The following is a 20825-nucleotide window of genomic DNA, read 5'->3' on the forward strand; positions in this document are numbered from 1 at the left end:
GTAACTGCAGTGGATTGAGGGGGAGGAAGTATCTGAAGACCCCTGCTGATGTGGTTAGGGAAGCACATTGGCCCTGCTAAAGTGAAGATTCCTCTGCTGAAGTAACACACTTTCTCTTACCTCCTTTTCTTCATATCATCTTAATTCCTACCATCTTCCCTGCACAGTTACTCCATTTTATTTAGTCTCTTGGTACTGTTTCCTGAAAACAGTGTTTTTTTGCTCAAGATTCAGATTTTAAATTAGGTAATCCAGAGGAGTCTTTTGCTTTCTTCCTATATTTTACTTCTTCATGGGAAAGGTATGTTCAAGGGTCCCCACTAACCCACGGAGTGGTTGGATGAGTCAGAAAAAGGTGTATCACTGGGTGAGATGCACCGGGAACACGGTGTGGTGAGCAGTAAGGTGGCCAGTTTCAGTGTCCCTTTGAGCAAACCTTTGGGTCAGATACAGACTGCACAGCCCCAAGATCCCTGGGCTTTAGAAAATGCTGAGTCTCTCTGCTTGCGCCCTGCTGTGCACAGTGGGGGGGAGGGGGACATGCCCTTTCACTGTTTGGTGACTGTGGTGTTTTGTTTTCTTCCTACTTTTTCCAGAAAACGATATCCCCAGAATTAAAATGTAAGCTGATAATAGACCCCTAGTGGACAGAAACATGGATCACCACAATGGACCCCCTGAATATTTCACTCTTTCTCACACAGTGTGCCATGATTTTCATATAGACAATGCCTGATGTACAAGAGCTGATCACTAAATGTAGATAGCCCCCTCCCATCTCCAAACACTAATGCCAGAAATCTAGAATGGCCAGGGTGCTTAGATTTTCACAGTTGACAAGATAGTTATATTGCTACAAGATATAGGAAAGTTGAAGAGGAAGGCAATTTGAAAGGAAAAATAAAATTACTTTCTTTCCCTATTTAGTTTGAGATAGTGTCTTAATATCTGTTTCAATGTAGATGTCATGTGGGATTTTCTTTTTAATGTGCCAGAATTAGGTTCTAGTGGTATACTGGAATTTCTAAATTTCGTTGGAGAAAGTAGATAGCAAGACAGAATTTGGGGATTAGAAGATCTGCTTTCAAATTAAGTGCGTTGTGTAGTCTATTCTGATTCATCCCTTGACTTGACTCATATGGTAAATATAGTCCCTAGAGCCCAAATCTTTTTAACTGATTTCATATTTGATCTCCAACTGCATGAGATCATTTCTTACTCTTCATTGGCCTAGTTATAATACTTACAAGAGGTGCTCATGGATTATTTATTAAGTGTGTGGTATTAAGCATGTCCACATTTAAATTTTTCACTTCAAATTTTTAAAAACTGTAACTATATATTTAATGTACTTAATGTGTAAATAGCATTATGAAAAACATCACAAAGGGTAATCAGACATAATCAGAATTCTAATCAGTCCTCAAACCAACAATAATTATATGTTTTCATTTGTCCTGCTAATAAAAATAATACTTTCCAACTTTTTCCTAGTTTATTCTTTTCCTCTATTATGTTTTCTTTTCTTTCCTATTATTATTCTTTCCTTTAATATTAATATTCCTAATAATTTCTTCTTATTTATTAGTTTTTGAGTCCTTATAATAGCAAGATTCTTTTGACATCATTGCTATTGGTCTATGAACCATAAAGTTAAACACTGTGAATCTTGCAATAGTATGATTAAACATTAAGGCATTTCTAATGAGTGTTTGTTTAGAAGTATGGTCATATCTTCTCTTCAGTCTGTCCTTTTTAGTATTTGCTTTGTATAATTGGATGAACCAAAATACATAAAGAATACTTGCAAGGTCATTTTTGAGTTTTTATTTCCTACATAAAGGACCATGCAAATATTAGCAGAGTACATATTGCATTCAAAAGGCTCAATAAAATATGGTGTTAGTCAAGTTGTACATTTTAACTCACATAAAACTTGTATTTTATGGCACAAAAACAGACACATAGACCAATGGAATAGAATAGAAACCCCAGAACTAGACCCACAAACGTATGGCCAACTCATCTTTGACAAAGCAGGAAAGAACATCCAATGGAAAAAAGACAGCCTCTTTAACAAATGGTGCTGGGAGAACTGGACAGCAACATGCAGAAGGTTGAAACTAGACCACTTTCTCACACCATTCACAAAAATAAACTCAAAATGGATAAAGGACCTGAATGTGAGACAGGAAACCATCAAAACCTTAGAGGAGAAAGCAGGAAAAGACCTCTCTGACCTCAGCCGTAGCAATCTCCTACTCGACACATCCCCAAAGGCAAGGGAATTAAAAGCAAAAGTGAATTACTGGGACCTTATGAAGACAAAAAGCTTCTGCACAGCAAAGGAAACAACCAACAAAACTAAAAGGCAACCAACGGAATGGGAAAAGATATTTGCAAATGACATATCGGACAAAGGGCTAGTATCCAAAATCTATAAAGAGCTCACCAAACTCCACACCCAAAAAACAAATAACCCAGTGAAGAAATGGGCAGAAAACATGAATAGACACTTCTCTAAAGAAGACATCCAGATGGCCAACAGGCACATGAAAAGATGTTCAGCGTCGCTCCTTATCAGGGAAATACAAATCAAAACCACACTCAGGTATCACCTCACGCCAGTCAGAGTGGCCAAAATGAACAAGTCAGGAGACTATAGATGCTGGCGAGGATATGGAGAAACGGGAACCCTCTTGCACTGTTGGTGGGAATGCAAATTGGTGCAGCCGCTCTGGAAAACAGTGTGGAGGTTCCTCAGAAAATTAAAAATAGACCTACCCTATGAGCCAGCAATAGCACTGCTAGGAATTTATCCAAGGGATACAGGAGTACTGATGCATAGGGGCACTTGTACCCCAATGTTCATAGCAGCACTCTCAACAATAGCCAAATTATGGAAAGAGCCTAAATGTCCATCAACTGATGAATGGATAAAGAAATTGTGGTTTATATACACAATGGAGTACTACGTGGCAATGAGAAAGAACGAAATATGGCCCTTTGTAGCAACGTGGATGGAACTGGAGAGTGTGATGCTAAGTGAAATAAGCCATACAGAGAAAGACAGATACCGTATGGTTTCACTCTTATGTGGATCCTGAGAAACTTAACAGGAACCCATGGGGGAGGGGAAGGAAAAAAAAAAAAAAGAGGTTAGAGTGGGAGAGAGCCAAAGCATAAGAGACTGTTAAAAACTGAGAACAAACTGAGGGTTGATGGGGGGTGGGAGGGAGGGGAGGGTGGGTGATGGGTATTGAGGAGGGCACCTTTTGGGATGAGCACTGGGTGTTGTATGGAATCCAATTTGTCAATAAATTTCATATAAAAAAAACTTGTATTTTATTCTGTCAACCACTGCTTTAGAAGTCAAACAGTAGTTTTGACTTCTTATTAATATCTATAATCATTGGGGGGCGCCTGGGTGGCGCAGTCGGTTAAGCGTCCGACTTCAGCCAGGTCACGATCTCGCGGTTGGTGAGTTCGAGCCCCGCGTCGGGCTCTGGGCTGATGGCTCAGAGCCTGGAGCCTGTTTCCGATTCTGTGTCTCCCTCTCTCTCTGCCCCTCCCCCGTTCATGCTCTGTCTCTCTCTGTCCCAAAAATAAATAAACGTTGAAAAAAAAATGTCTATAATCATTGGAATTTAAATTTTATAGCAGTGTAATATTAGTGAGAACATGGTATAAATCCATAATTGATATGGCAATTAAATCTGCCAATAAAACTGGTGAGCATCTTTTTCCTCCATCAGCAATTCAGCAACTTATCTAAGAACTAAGTGATTCACACAATAGCAAACATGAAAAAGTCAGTGAGTATCTGACTAAGCCACCTAGAAAAATTTGAATCTGTATGTAAAAATAGTGTTCATTAAGCCACCCTGATTGTAGTGATTTTCTCTGTATGTGATATGTTCATTTGAGTCAATAATATGAAAAAACTCTAGTGGAAACAAAGAAGCAAAGTGTGATTTTATGATCTAGCATTAAACATGTTTAAAAATTCAGGGTATGAATGCTAAAAACCAAAGGGTTTATGTCATCAGTCCGAAACATAGCAACTCTTTGGGGTGATGGTAAAATGCAACATAGGTGAGAACTAATTTCATTCAATGCAGCTGTACTCTCAGAACTATTTAGGATTTCAAAATATAAGTGTAATAGTCAAGAGGTGAAATTACCATGCTGGGTTTGACTTTACATTGATTGGGAAAAAAATCTTATGCCCTCTGAGAATGTTCTCCAACCCCATAGACACTGCTCCATTGCCTTGACTCAAAATCAAGATTCCCTGTAGTTTGTGCTGATCCTGCCTTCAACAGCTTGTGCAGTTCCTGCCTCACTGCAGCAAGCTAGTGCCACCCATAGGTGCTGGAGCAGTGGCCGTCATGCTGTAATTGGTGAAAACCTATTCTCACTTAGCTATGTGCTTTAAATCCTCTCTTGATTGTCCTTCTTGGTGTTCTCATCAAGCTGAAAGTTGACGGTCGCAAATTCTAAATGTGCACTGTGGAGGATTCCAGTTTCATCCAGGTCTCCTGTGTATGCTCACTTGCTTTCGGTCTTCCACAGAGATTCATCTAATCCCTCGTCCCATTTCAGGGCAGTGTGCAGGCCAGGATCTACAGCCTTTCAACAGATTTCTGATTGAGGCCATCTCTCTGGGTTTTCATGCTCACTTTTTATTTACTATTTTGTTTGAATATCCTGTAGTATTTTTTAGAATATAGGTTATATTAAAACACTTTTAAAATCAGCACATAGTGATTTCCTTATTTTAAAATTGTCTATGATATTTTTAATTATTACAAAAGCAGTTCATATCTGTTATAGAAAAGTAGAAAATACAGACAAGCAAGGGGGAGAAAATATAAAACTTTTATAATGTTGTTTATCTGTCTATACCTTTTCCTATGCAAGTAGCTTTTCTGGGAATGGGTGATTTTACATAACTGTTTTGTAGCTTAATGGATAATTATATTTATCTTTTTTTTTCAATATATGAAATTTATTGTCACATTGGTTTCCATACAACACCCAGTGGTCATCCCAAAAGGTGCCCTCCTCAATACCTATCACCCACCCTCTCCTCCCTCCCACCCCCCATCAACCCTCAGTTTGTTCTCAGTTTTTAACAGTCTCTTATGCTTTGGCTCTCTCCCACTCTAACCTCTTTTTTTTTTCCTTCCCCTCCCCCATGGGTTCCTGTTAAGTTTCTCAGGATCCACATAAGAGTGAAAACATATGGTATCTGTCTTTCTCTGTATGGCTTATTTCACTTAGCGTCACACTCTCCAGTTCCATCCACGTTGCTACAAAGGGCCATATTTCGTTCTTTCTCATTGCCACGTAGTACTCCATTGTGTATATAAACCACAATTTCTTTATCCATTCATCAGTTGATGGACATTTAGGCTCTTTCCATAATTTGGCTATTGTTGAGAGTGCTGCTATGAACATTGGGGTACAAGTGCCCCTATGCATCAGTACTCCTGTATCCCTTGGGTAAATTCCTAGCAGTGCTATTGCTGGCTCATAGGGTAGGTCTATTTTTAATTTTCTGAGGAACCTCCACACTGTTTTCCAGGGCTGCTGCACCAATTTGCATTCCCACCAACAGTGCAAGAGGGTTCCCGTTTCTCCATATCCTCGCCAGCATCTATAGTCTCCTGATTTGTTCATTTTGGCCACTCTGACTGGCGTGAGGTGGTATCTGAGTGTGGTTTTGATTTGTATTTCCCTGATAAGGAGCAACGTTGAGCATCTTTTCATATGCATGTTGGCCATCCGGATGTCTTCTTTAGAGAAGTGTCTATTCATGTTTTCTGCCCATTTCTTCACTGGGTTATTTGTTTTTCGGGTGTGGAGTTTGGTGAGCTCTTTATAGATTTTGGATACTAGCCCTTTGTCCGATATGTCATTTGCAAATATCTTTTCCCATTCCGTTGGTTGCCTTTTAGTTTTGTTGGTTGTTTCCTTTGCTGTGCAGAAGCTTTTTGTCTTCATAAGGTCCCAGTAATTCACTTTTGCTTTTAATTCCCTTGCCTTTGGGGATGTGTCGAGTAAGAGATTGCTACGGCTGAGGTCAGAGAGGTCTTTTCCTGCTTTCTCCTCTAAGGTTTTGATGGTTTCCTGTCTCACATTCAGGTCCTTTATCCATTTTGAGTTTATTTTTGTGAATGGTGTGAGAAAGTGGTCTAGTTTCAACCTTCTGCATGTTGCTGTCCAGTTCTCCCAGCACCATTTGTTAAAGAGGCTGTCTTTTTTCCATTGGATGTTCTTTCCTGCTTTGTCAAAGATGAGTTGGCCATACGTTTGTGGGTCTAGTTCTGGGGTTTCTATTCTATTCCATTGGTCTATGTGTCTGTTTTTGTGCCAATACCATGCTGTCTTGATGATGACAGCTTTGTAGTAGAGGCTAAAGTCTGGGATTGTGATGCCTCTTGCTTTGGTCTTCTTCTTCAAAATTACTTTGGCTATTCGGGGCTTTTTGTGGTTCCATATGAATTTTAGGATTGCTTGTTCTAGTTTCGAGAAGAATGCTGGTGCAATTTTGATTGGGATTGCATTGAATGTGTAGATAGCTTTGGGTAGTATTGACATTTTGACTATATTTATTCTTCCAATCCATGAGCAGGGAATGTCTTTCCATTTCTTTATATCTTCTTCAATTTCCTTCATAAGCTTTCTGTAGTTTTCAGCATACAGATCTTTTACATCTTTGGTTAGATTTATTCCTAGGTATTTTATGCTTCTTGGTGCAATTGTGAATGGGATCAGTTTCTTTATTTGTCTTTCTGTTGCTTCATTGTTAGTGTATAAGAATGCAACTGATTTCTGTACATTGATTTTGTATCCTGCAACTTTGCTGAATTCATGTATCAGTTCTAGCAGACTTTTGGTGGAGTCTATCGGATTTTCCATGTATAGTATCATGTCATCTGCAAAAAGTGAAAGCTTAACTTCATCTCTGCCAATTTTGATGCCTTTGATTTCCTTTTGTTGTCTGATGCTAGAACTTCCAACACTATGTTAAACAACAGCGGTGAGAGTGGACATCCCTGTCGTGTTCCTGATCTCAGGGAAAAAGCTCTCAGTTTTTCCCCATTGACGATGATGTTAGCTGTGGGCTTTTCATAAATGGCTTTTATGATGTTTAAATATGTTCCTTCTATCCCGACTTTCTCAAGGGTTTTTATTACGAAAGGGTGCTGGATTTTGTCAAAGGCCTTTTCTGCATCGATTGACAGGATCATATGATTCTTATCTTTTCTTTTATTAATGTGATGTATCACATTGATTGATTTGCGAATGTTGAACCAGCCCTGCATCCCAGGAATGAATCCCACTTGATCATGGCGAATAATTCTTTTTATATGCTGTTGAATTCGATTTGCTAGTATCTTATTGAGAATTTTTGCAATGGATAATTACATTTAATTAACATCACATGCACATTTTTTCAACATTCTCAAAAATTGTATCTTTCACAATGTATATAGGTTTAGATTCCACCATTCCTTCTGAGAATGATTTTACCATAGTAAAAAATTTCTCCCCAATTTTTAACAACAGTCTAAGATACCTGAATATAAGTTTCTCCTGATATGTACTTCGTATAAATACATTCCAGCTAATCATCAGCATTTACATGTATCCCTGCACATTCTGAACAGTTTTCTTTATTAAAAAGATTTTAAACTTAAAATCATCTAGGTTATGTAATATCTTTGCCCATTATCCCCTTTGGAAATATGCAAGACTTAGCTTCTAAAATAAATTATTGTGTACAAAGCAATGGAATAATTCACAAACCAGGCTGATGAATTTTAAATTACTACTTTCTCTAACAAATAAAAACAAAAAGAAATATCCTACATCTGTCTTTAGAGCCAACTCTTTCAATGAATTCAGAGAGAGAGAGAGAGAGAGAGAGAGAGAGAAATAAAATTATTTGAGAACCATTTAGAAAAATAATAAAAGTATAACATAGAAGGTAATATAAACAATAACTTTCAAATTTGCCTTTGAAATAATACATCACTGGGATGCAGGTATACCATCCTGATAAGCTTAACTTCAGGTCCCATACTCACATCTTCTTCTCCTAATAGAGCCTCTTCTGACAACAAAACACTGATATTTCCATGCTCCATTACGGTAAGAATCACTTTCTTTATAAGGGATTTTTTGTTTGTTCTCCACTACAGTTCCAGTAAGCAAGGCAGTCTCTCCATATTTGAATAAACAGAGCTTATTCAGGTGTTTGAGACAGCTAAAAACTTCCTTTTGGTAAATCAGTTCCTTCATCTATTAATCAGTGACATGATACTTCATCAAGAGTCACTATGAATATTTAACAGATAATAGGAAGAAGAAAACTAACATGTATCAAAAGCCAATTAAGTGCAAAATCCTTTGTAAAATCTTTGTAGACATTATTGTTTCTTTTTTCCCTGTATCTTTCCTTAATCTCTTAAATTAGCTCATGTTTTCTATAAATACTTATTAATAAAAACATACAGCAACCTACACATATTTTATTGTGTATATTATAATAAACATTTTATATAATATATATATGCACACACTGAGAAAGAACTTATTTATAAAAATACAGTTTCTAAAAAGCAAGAAACACATATCGTGCAACTCTAAGAACCTCATTTATACTTCACATATGCCGTAGACACAGCTCAGAAACTCCGATGCAATGTTTATGAATATGTATGAAGTATAATTAGCTTGGAAAATGCTGCTTCATCACCTGTCCTGATATTGTCGATGTGCTTCGGTGACTTACTAAGCAATGTTGGAAAAGGAACTCTTCAAATTCCAATGAGTTGAAACAATTCCATTCATCCATAACATGTTAGTATTTTTCATTCTGTTATCATATGGAAGGCTTGTCTCTTAAACCTGGGTGGTTGATATACTGTTTATAACTGACAGTTGTATGCCATCAGTCCTCTACTTGAATATTTTGGAGTGCTTCTTGAAACACTGAAACCTATCTTATTCCTCCACATCCCTTGAACCCAAACTCTCATTTCCACTGCCCTTGCCTGAGGTTACAATTCCCTTTTCTCTAGCCTATACTATCATAGCCAACCGGTGTCTCTTTTTTCTCCCACAAACCTTCCCAGTTCACTTTCTGGGACTTGGGCTCTGACCATACACTCTACTCAGAAACTTTCAGTGACTCCCCGTTGCTTATCGCTCAGTGTTTTTAGCCTGATATTCAAGCTTTCCAGAAATGGACCCTAACCTAACAGCTTTACTTCTTCATACTGCCCTTCATAAACTCTCCAGGCCTTTGCAAATGAAATACTTTTCCAGCTCTCCACACATCAAAATGTCCTGCCTCCTTGCCTTTCTTTTCCTTCCCTGAGCAAGGAGTGGTTGACAGAAAACCCAGGAAGAAATCATTGGCTTCCTGAAAAGCCGGAAAGACAAGATGCTTTGGAGCAAAAGGGAGGTCATATTCATTAATGCAAGAAGATAAGAAATTAGTAGCAGGGAAGTCTATCAACAGATGGACTTCAGTCAGGTTGCAGTCGTGTTGCTGGCCAAAGGTACCAGGGTTCAGTGGAAGATAAATACGTTGATAATCAGACTGATCAGAAAAAAATCAGTATATCAGGAATAAAGAGGTAAAGTCATTAAAACTTCTTCAGACAGTAATACACAACTTTATGCCAGAAATCCAACAGTTTGAATGAAATGGACAGATTCCATGAAAATTACAAATCACCAAAATTCATTTACAAATAAATAACTTGAAATTCCATTAAAGAATTGAATTTGTACTTAAAAACCTTACACACACACACACACACACACACACACACACACACACACACACACAATTCATCTCCAAATGACTTCACTAGTGAATTCCATGAAGCATTTAAGGAAGAAGTAATAAATTCTTCAGAGAATTGAAGAGAATAAACCATGTCCCACCTCATTCCATGAGGCCAGTATCACTCTAGTACAAATGAAACAAAGACATTACCAAATATATATATATATATATATATATATATATATATATATATATCCCTTATAAATATAGATGTAAAAATTCTTGACGAAATTATTACAATTCAAATCTAAGCATGTGTTAAGATACAAACTAAGGGAATATATATTTGCAAATTATATTATCTGATAAAGGATTTGTATTCAAACTATGCACTGATATCTTTCAAAACTCAGTAACAACAAATAACCCAATAAAAAAAATGGGCAAAAGATTTAAACAGATGGAATAAGTATATTAAAAGGTGTTCAACATTATTAGTCACAAGGAAAATGCAAGTTAAAACCAAAATGATATACACAACCATAGCATGTCTAAAACTTAAAATGACTGACTACATCAAGTATTATTAGCAAGGATGTAGATAAATTTAACTCTGCTGGTGGGAATTTAAAGTAGCAAGAATAATTTGGAAAACAGGGTAGTAGTTTCTCAAAAACTGAAACATACCACCATATCATCTAACTACTCCACTTCTAGGTATTCATTCCAGGAGAAATGAAGGCATATGTTCGTGTAAGGACTTGTACACAAATGCTCCTAGAAACTCAATTTAGAATGGCCAATGTTGGAGATAGCCCAAATGTCCAACAAGAGGTGAATGAATAGATTAGGGCATATCCATTTAATTTTTAAAAGGATCACATATTGATACACAGCATGGACAAATGTTGAAATAATTATGCTGAGTGAAAGAAGCCAAACAAAAAAGAACAAGCTAGATGAGTCCACTTATGTAATATGTTATTAAATGCAAATGAACAGTGATGGAAAGGAGAAGCAGTGTTTGTGTAGAGGTGAGAGGAAGTCAAGGAGGGGTGCAAGGGAGAAATCAAGAGGAAATGGATGGTTTTTCTACCTTGATTGTCCTGATGGTTTCATGGGTGTATATATGTCAAAACTTATCAAACTGTAAATTTTAAATATGTGAAGTTTATCCCTTAATAAAACTGTTGAAATCTGTAAAAGGGTAGAAAAAAATGAAGACTGGTCACCACTATCCATAGTCCCTCACAGCTCAAACTTTAGCCTCTTTGCATGTTGTCTGATTCTTCCCCTCTTTTCTCTTACCTCATTTCATTAATTTTCTTATGTGCAGCAAATCAACTTTCTCTCCTTCCTTTACCCCCATGCCTCACTTTGCATATCCAAGATTAGCTTTAAAATTTTGGTTGTTAAATGCTTGCCAGATTATATTCTTGTAGAAAGACATTCACATCTCAAGGCTGCAGGGAAAGCTGTTTCCTTCTTTCCTTCCTTCCTTTCTATCTTGGTCTATTTTTGTCTAGTGCTATGAGTGACCCATATGATCTGGATGACTCAGGATCATCATTATCAACATTAGTTATTTTACTACAATTACACGGGCAGCTACTGAAACCTACTTTATCCCTATCCAAATTGATTTGGACTTCGGAGCCTTACATTTTTTTTCTCTACTTGATAACTTCTCCTTCCTATTGTCAGACAGATTGTCAGCTGTCACTTCTGCTGTTTTCATGTGCCTATTTAGAGAATCTTCATCCTTCTTTTTTTGTAATTTCCTTTCTCTGATCTGTTTTGATCCAGAAAACCTGTAACCAAGGGAGTAAGAATGGAATGTAAGTTTGGAACAAATATAGGACCTTAGTAAAGAACTAAGACTTATTTTTTGAGTAAAGTATACTGGATTTGTGCCACTTATATTGATGCACTTACCTTTTTTATTTTTTTTTAATAAATGAAACTATATGATGTTACTGTATCTAATTCCCAAGAGAAATTATAGGCCTAAGAATTTCTGTGTTCTCAGTTGAAGAGACTGTCCATTTTCCATAGAATAATTTTCTGGGGTTATCAGAAATCTCTTTATGCAAGTGCTAGATATATATGCGCCATTTCCCTTTTTATTTGTATAGATGTATCCAATATGTCCTTTTGTAGATACCTGTTCTGTGAACAGATTATTTTTTTTATTTTTATTTTTATCAATGTTTCAAGTTTGGGTTTTTTTAATTATATATATATATATATATATATATATATATATATATATATATATATATATATTTTTTTTTTTTTTATTTTAGAGAGAGAGAGAGAGTGCTAGCAGGGGAGAAGGGTAGAGGGAGAGAAAGAGAGAATCTTAAGCAAGCTCCACACTGAGCCCCGATACCAAGCTTGATCCCACAACCCTGAAATCATGACCTGAGACAAAATTAAGAGTCAAATACTCAACCAACTGAGCTACCCAGGTGCCCCTCAAGTTTTTATTTAAATTTTAGTTAACATAATAGTGTAATATTATTTTCAGGAGTAGAATTTAGTGATTCATCACAATGAAGTGCTCTCCTTAATACCCATTGTCCATTTAGCCCATCCCCTGCTACCTCCCTCCATCAACCCTCAATTTGTTCTCCGTAGTTAAGAGTTTCTTATGGTTTGCCGCCCTCTCTTCTTTTTTCCTTTCCCTGTGTTCATCTGTTCTGTTTCTTAAATTCCACATATGAATGAAATCATAATGGCATTTCTCTTTCTCTGACTGATTCATTTAGATTAAAGTTTGTTAGGAGAATACCTGAAAGTAAATTTTACCACAACAGTATCAAGTTCTGTGATCTTTCCTAGTTTAATGCTCAAATAATGTGACTGATTTAAAAACAAACAAACAAAAACACGTTACTGAGGCACTTGCAGGTATCTTTTAAGAGTGTTAGGTCTGGGATAACCTGAATTAGCTTTATAACTTCAACAGTAAGTATATTTAGCATTCTCTAGCTCTTCTGCTTCCTGAAATACTTTTCCAATTTAAACTTTACACATAAGATCCTATTTGATTTATCTCTTGGTATAAATGTATTATGTGATGATATATGTGTATTATGTGATGATTGCTAAGGAACAAACACTATTAAGACAGATAACTAGACATTAGGTTAAACGATCCTTTTCCCATATCATGCTGCTATCTTTTTGTCATCTCTTTTAAGTCAAGCCTCAACAAATACATCTTTGCTAGGAGATGATTTTAGCTCAGAGATTGTTATTTAGAAGACTTTGTTTTGCTGTAGAACTTGGAGATGTGTTTTTAAAGGGAGTGGTGTTCTTCCTCATTTGAAGGAGATAAGAACTGCCCCCCCCCTTACCACACAACTCAAGTAAAATGTGATTAGGGATTAAGTCAGTAGATGTGTTCAGTTATTCATCTGCTCAACTATTGTATAGCATTTAATTCTGACCAATTATATCCTTGCAACACTGCCAACCATCATGCTTTGAGCCACCTCTGCATCTCTTGACTTCCATAGTATCATGCTCTCCTGGTTTCTCTTTCGCTCTGGTATCCCAGGTACCTTGCCAGCTCCACTTTCTGAACCTGCCCCTCACATGTTAGGATTCCTGAGGGTTCTGTTCTAGCTCTTCTTCTCCTCTCCCAATAGATAGCCTCCTGACTTTAATCACCAATGTGTGCTAATTTATAATTCTGTAGCCCAGAAGGCCTCCCTGGAAGTAAATCTGTATACTGCTGCTGGCCAGATATGTCTACTCCATAATTCTGTGGTTGTTGATATGTGACATTCTTTCTCTGTCCACAGGCAACAGGTCCTCAGGGTTCATTAAAGGAAGGTGCCAAAGGTTCTCTTCAGAAAAGCTTTGGGGTTCTTAATGAAGCCAAGAAGTTAGCAAACAATGTCAAAGGTTAGTATGACCTCTCTTTATTATTATTTTCAGATTAATTGTAGTTTGTTTTTTTAATGTTTATTTTGAGAGAGAGAGAGAGAGAGAGAGAGAGAGAGTGCATGCACACACGTGTGAGTGGGGGGAGGGGACACAGAGAGAGAGAGGGAGAGAGAATCCCAAACAGGCTCTATGCTGTCAGCACAGAGCACAATGAGAGCTACCTCAAAAACCATGAGATCATGACCTGAACCAAAATCAAGAGTCAGCCGCTTAACCCACTGAGGCAACCCAAGAGCCAACCCAAGAAATAATTATATTTCTAATTGGTAGGATATTTTGTCACACTATTGGAAAAGTGAATTTATTTCACCATGATTTTTATGATTATTTTTATTATCTGGATTTAATGCAGCTTTTCAGTATTTTGACATCATATCTCATTTTGCACTGGGCAATATTTCATAATTTTTAACCTAATTTACATAACATCATATTGCCTATATCTAAAGTATAGTAACTTTTTTAAAATTAATTTATCATTTTTTAGAGAGAAAGGAAAGAAAGAGTATGTGAGCAAGAGAGGGGGAAGGAGGGAGGGAGGGAGGGAGAGAGAGAGAGAGAGAGAGAGAGAGAGAGAGAGAGAGAGAATTCCAAGCAGGCTCCACACTCAGCACAGAGCCCCACATGGGACTCGATCTCATGACTGTGAGATCATGACCTGAGCTGAGATCAAGAGTCAGACGCTTAACTGACTGAGCTACCCAGACGCCCCAGAGTAGTGACTTTTAAATTAAAGCATAACAAGCGTTTAAGAGTACTAAATCCCACTTGTTTTGGCTTCAGAAATAATAGTCACAAAGGAATGAATTAGACATCATATGAATGTCCTTACGAAACTTTCAATTTGATAGTGGTCACATTTCCCGAAAAGTTTTCATGCTTTTTAAGTACATTTTTCTTGTGTTTTATTCCTAATTCAGTCATCAAAGTACATAAAATATCTACTTCAGTACATTATGGGCTTTGCATTAAAAATGTATTACTCAATATAGCTGCTCTCTAGGTAAGCTATTATATTTATTATTTCATTCAAATATCTCCTGTTTTTTTTTTTTTTCAGTTGCCTCCCGTTTCTCTCTGCCATCTCATTCCTTACCATTTTCTGGCTTGCATGCATGTCCCCAACCTTACTGAAATACTCACAGTCCTTCCAAAATATACTACCATTCCAAGCCTCCATATTTCAGAGTATCGATCCTTCTCTTTGGAATGCTTCACCACCTCTCGTTCTTTTTCATTTAATTACCTTCCACCAGAGCTTCAAAATTAAGCTCAAATGTCATTTCCAGGCAACTAGATACTCCATCTGAACTACATGCCCCTTCTCACTGCCTACCTTTATTATAGACTTGTCAGCCCACAGCAACCTTGTACTTATATCCCATCTTCTTGAGGACAGACACGCTCTCTTCTTCTTAACTTTGCATTTCTGGTGTATAATATCACCGTGACTAGCTCAAATCAGGAAATAAACATATATTCAAAAAAAAAATATTTAAGAAGAATGGTACTCGTCTTTACTAACCTTCGAAACAAAAGAGGTTTTATAAGCATTTACATTTGTCATGCTTTAAACTAATTGTCCATTGTCTCTAATAGAGGCCAGTAGGAAATTACAACTCCTGCCTGCATTATACATGGTACTGTATAATTTGGACTGTGTGTCACAGGTGAAAGAAACCTCTATAAACATAGTTCTGTGTAGTTCTATGTAGGACTTGCTCTTATCCTAACCTAAAGAGTAACAATAGAATCCAAACCTATTTTCCTTTTGGACAAATTGAATTGACCTCATTACTTTGTGGCCACTCTTTCCCATCCAATACCTTTGCTCAGAGCTAGGATTAAGGTGAAGTGAGTGAGGTTAGGTCATACAAGTGGGGGGTCAAATCCTTTTTGATTTCAGAGTTTAATATTTTGTGTATGATAGATCTTCTTTGAATTAGTTTTAATTTTTAAAATATTACATCAAAATATTTTTCATTTGATTAAAGTGCCCTTTTAAATTTTACTCCTGAGATGAATGCCTGAGTCACCGCACCTCACTCCCAACCCTGCCCTTCCCTCTGTTTTCCTAAAAATACTGGTGTTATAAAAATGAAGAAATAATTCAATCTTTAGAGTATTTTTTTTCCTAAAAACAAAAAAGAAGTCTAAAGACAGGCATAGTAGAAAGGGCTAGGAGACAGAAATGTTCATTAGTTTAAATGTCTTTTTTTGTACTTCAGGTAGTACATTATTTAAAGTAATGAAAACCCACAAACTACTTCTGTAATAATTTCTCCAAAAATCCAAGCCAAGGCTCTGACGGAGATGGGAATGTTTTCTTGCTACATTATGACATTCCCCTGATTTGTGGCCAATTACACAAGTTATAAAATGGCTGTTAATCAGAGAAATGCCATATATTACCACCAGGAACTGCTGAAATAGGCCCTACAGAGCAAAACTCTTGACAGCAGCTATTAAAATCGAGATTTAGTCATTTCCCTTTCTCTGGTGCCTGGAGTGAGAAGGAATAAAAATGGGGAGGCCAGTATACCCTCTGTATTTCTAATTTGTTACTTGGTTCAATTTGGTACAATCCGGTTAGTCCGTGCTTTAGTCACAAATGACTTAGTGCTTCTCCCTGCCATTTTCATGCTGCCCTTGCCTGGAGGGAGTCTGAACTTGCCAGGAGCAATTTGTTTTGCTTTTAAATTTTTGAATATACATTTGTTAAAAGTAAATTCGCCCTTGTACACAGTTGAAATTGGAAACCAGTCTACACTGATTGAATGTCTATGGAGGTAAAAATCATTTCCTTGATGGATATGGAACTTGGGACATATTGATGATCGAGAAGAGTTAGAAGATGAATTAATAACAGCAGGTGAATTAACACTACTTTGCAGATTGACAAGAGATTTTGTCAATAAAATAGCCAGTTAAGTTCTCATGGAATGTGTATAAGGCAAGGAATGAAGTCAAGGATGGTATATTACAAGGTTGAGAATACTAATATTTTACAATTATGTACCTTATCTTACATAGAGTAAGTTTTCAATATTATTTACTTCTTAATTTATCCTTAATTTTTGTATTCATACAAATAAGTGACATCAATCACTTATGAGTGAATAGATAACATTTCTATAAACTGGATGACACTCGTATGAAATAAAAAGATCTATTCCCAAACGCAGACATATTGATTCGGTGAATTGCATGACGCGTAGTACTGTCCAGCACAAAGAACAGTAACAAAATTATCCCAAACATGAACTTTTATCAAATTAATCAATATTTTTATTCTATGCTCTTATCCTCCTAACACTTGGGCTTTCCGTCCAGACAAGTATATCAGAAAAGTTCTCCCTTCATGAATGTAATACAGTTGTAATTACTCACCTGGTAAGATTCTACGATGTTATTTTAGATTAGAAAAAAAAAAGAATAAACAGAAATGCTGTAGTGCTGTTAAACCAAAGTATGATGCAGGAGTTAAATTTTGTCCAAAGCATTCTTTCATTACTAAACATGTACCGCCTTTGAATTCACATACTACCATTTGCCAAAATCAGCCTTTCTAAAGATAGGCATATGAAAGACAAAATCTGTTCCATTGACAAAAAAAAAAATAATTCTTGGATTAAATCGATGAAATTGAGCCTGGATCCCCTAGTCTCCCTTGGTCTGAAGAACAAAACAACCTTTTCCCATAGAAATTGCTGAGTTTTCATACAGAGCTGTAGTTCCTCCTTGGGAGTGTGAATAGAGAAAATCAAGATAATGAAATCAGGTTGGACTTGGTGTAGAAGTTCAAATGTAAAGTGACAAAGTAGTGGCAGATATGGACAAGTAGGAATTGTTGGACCAGACAGTACTTGCCTTACTTGAAGGTATTCTAATTCAATTTCTTCTAGAATACCTTGCTGGCCAAAACAAAATGAGCAGGCTCACAGTCGGGCTTCAGAGCTTGTCCTAGAGGTACCATAAGTGTGTTTTAATGTCTGGTCATTTTGGTTTCTTGTTACACTGGCTGAAGAGAGGATTTGCCTCTATTTTGGTATCTTAAGTCTTTGGATATCCTGCCACCACACAAGGACCCCTTCCCTCCTCTCCTCAGATTTCCTATTATGGCCCTTTCTCTAGTGGGAGGAAGGGCGTATTCAGTTGCACCTGAAATTTACTGAGGGCCTTTCAAGCATTGTGCCCATGATGAACAAGACCTCATTTGGCCCTTTCAGTTAAGGGCAAGGTTTCTCAGTAATATGCTTCCCTGTAGACCCACCCATTAAGTGACCTCAGAGGTTCCCATGAACAGGAACTCTAATATACATGTCTGGGCAAAATTGGCAATCAGAGATCGGACATATCTCAAAGCTGTGACAGCATCTGGGGAAAAGGAAACATAGGAATAACATCATGAAGGAGGGATAGAAGTACAAAATGTGGGAAGACTGGCATAGCAACCTTATCAAGTCAGTGACAGGAGTCCAGGGACAGGAAGCAGGGTCTCACTTTTGCCCAGCTTTCTTCCTTATGCAGCTGCCCACCCTTCTGCAAGGCCTCAGCTTCCTGCCCTGGGTTGTGAGGTTGACCTAGAGGGGAGACTTTTTGGAAATCTCAGTATTAAGAAGACAAAGGACTGTATAGGTGGGTGAAAAACTAAGAGTGAAGTGATTTGAGGAAAATTGTACCTCCAATGTTCTTAAAATGTTCATAGAAGAAAATATATCATGTAATATAATAAAATTTAAAAATTGTGTAACACAATCATATATTATGTAATTTAGTAAGGCTGGCCACCTCTCATATATAAAACAAAATCATTTGATTTGAATAAACACCAGCAATTTGAATTATACCACATTTGTACAGTGGGACCAACACTTTAGCCCACAATTAGTCTGGCTCCAAAGCCTATGCTTTTACGCATAGCTGGATAAAAACACTGAGCTTCTTCCATAGTTAAGAAGGTGACACAGTGACACTTAATGATTCTAACAAATGCTTGATAAATGAATAAGTGGATGAATACCCAAGGTAGCAGAAATCTCTCATTACCAGGAAGGTCAAAATCAAGATATTTTACATGACCTCATGCCGATCCCTTTCTGCTTCAGAACCACACATAAAAATGCTGCAAACATTATTAATCTGCTCTTTAGCTTAGAAGGTGCCTTCACAAGAAAACATAAAGCACATTTGTGACAAATGAAAGTGACATGGATTTTTTTTACAAGGAAATCCTAAAGAGAGGATATTCCTTCATCTTTGTTTAAAGAAGCAAATCAGAAGTGATAAGGATCCATCAAAGTAGTAGTTCATAATAAGACAAATATCATGGTAATCAGGTTCATTGCAAAATGTTATCTGGATGGCAGTTTGGCAGGAGAGATTCCATTTAACCAGACCCCTTGAAAATTAATAGTCATTCTGTGAATTTCATCCTTATGAATGAGAGATTCTCTCAAGGTATTTGCTTGTGCATAAATAAAAACTAAAAATTGCATTTGAAGAACGTAATGAGTTTGGATAGTCAAATAGAATATTTCATTAAAATCTGTTTAAAAGCATTCTTATATTTAGCTGAAACCTATTTCAGCATTATTGAAAACTGGTAAATACATCAAAGCCATTATCAAGCCAATGTGAATTATTTTGTTACCATTTACTGTCTGTCATAAAGCCAATACTTTCTCATATATCCTCAGATTTATTTCTCATATCAGTCATACAAAGAAATGTGCTGTCCTCATTTATACATGTAAAAAGGGATAGAATTGGCATTTGAACCCAAAACTTCCATCTCTAAGTCTTATAAGGATTTCACTGCACCACATGACATTTTTAATGACTAGAATTTTGTAAAAGATCATTATTGATGATGAAAGAAATCACATTTACAGCTTTAAGATATGGCATAGCATTGTTCAAAGTCACCAGTTCTAATCTAAACTCTAAACCCTATTCAGCACAGCTTCAGAGACACGAGTAAATGTGTACTTTTAGTGGAACTGACTTACAACTCTGTCTTGTGATTTTCGTTTTGAATATGTCTGCCTCACAATGTCAGCTGACAGGCAACAAAGGGAAATGACATTGTCCGGAATGTTCGCAGTCTACCCTTACTGCTCTGCTTCTTCCCCTCACTTCATGACCTCTGCCTCTGCCAAACCCATTTTGGGACATTTGTCTTCTCATGTGTGAGGACAGGATGAGAAAGGGGGAACCAGAGCTGAAAGCATGTGTGTATGGCCTTTGAGGTTTGGTGAGTGTGGTGTCTAGAGAGAAAATAGAAGGAATGACTTGATTACAGCTACTGGGTTCAAGAGCCGAGGAAATGAGAGGAAATCCTCTAAATGTCGCTAGGAATCACAAATCTGACCCTTTCTTGTTCTTCAGAAAGGACAACTAAAGAATTGCGTTAGGTGTTCTTTTAACTATTAATAATTCCATTTCTGCGGTCATGTGACAGTACAAACTGGGCCAAATGTAATCTTCCTTGCATGTCACCTATGGAGCCATTCTGCCTCATATGTGTTTTCATTTAAAGCCAACCTTGGAGTGCTTATTTTTTGAGCTTTTCATTGCTATAATTTCTCAAGTTTTCCATTTTGAAATCTGCACTACTTTTCTGTACACAGCTTCTATTCACCTAATTCTATTGACGAAGCTATAAAGTATTTAGATTGGGTTTGAGAAATTCCAGAAACTACTTCAGGAAAAAAAAAAAAAAAACGATCAGAATGTAAGAAAGGATACATCAAGAAGGAATCCGAATCAAGTAGGTGAAACATAGAATTCAGAGTGGGGTCAGAATATTCACATTTTTATTTTCTAGTACGGAAAGCAGAGGAGCAAAATTACTGCTTTGGAACTTGAAGGACAGCAGCAACAATGTGCTTCGGATCGGTCTTTCTTTGGAATAATTAGCCTGCTTGTTCAGCCAGCATTTGCTCTCCGAACGCACAAAATAGTATAAACCAAGTGATGCCCTTTAAACTAATGTGTTTTTTTGTCACTGTACATGAAGATCTTGCTTTCCAGAACATTTTGAATGCTTCATTAT

General features: G+C 36.9%; 1 protein-coding gene and 1 long non-coding RNA gene across 9 annotated transcripts in view; one reads left to right on the plus strand and one right to left on the minus strand.

The window, feature by feature from the left end:
• LAMA2 (laminin subunit alpha 2) overlaps positions 1 to 20825 on the plus strand; it is a 623859-nt gene that overhangs the window by 513321 nt on the left and 89713 nt on the right. For all 8 annotated transcript variants that reach the window (XM_045058020.1, XM_045058023.1, XM_045058022.1 and 5 more), the window contains one exon: positions 13624 to 13726. In XM_045058020.1, the coding sequence (XP_044913955.1) occupies positions 13624 to 13726 (103 nt within the window). The remainder of the gene's footprint in view (positions 1 to 13623; positions 13727 to 20825) is intronic.
• LOC123385541 lies at positions 10772 to 19823 on the minus strand. Its single transcript, XR_006598273.1, has 2 exons — positions 19780 to 19823; positions 10772 to 11622 (listed from the first exon to the last, which is right to left on the minus strand). It is a non-coding gene; the product is annotated as an uncharacterized LOC123385541 (long non-coding RNA).

Source organism: Felis catus, chromosome B2, assembly GCF_018350175.1.
Source record: "Felis catus isolate Fca126 chromosome B2, F.catus_Fca126_mat1.0, whole genome shotgun sequence".
Classification (NCBI taxonomy): Eukaryota; Metazoa; Chordata; class Mammalia; order Carnivora; family Felidae; genus Felis; species Felis catus.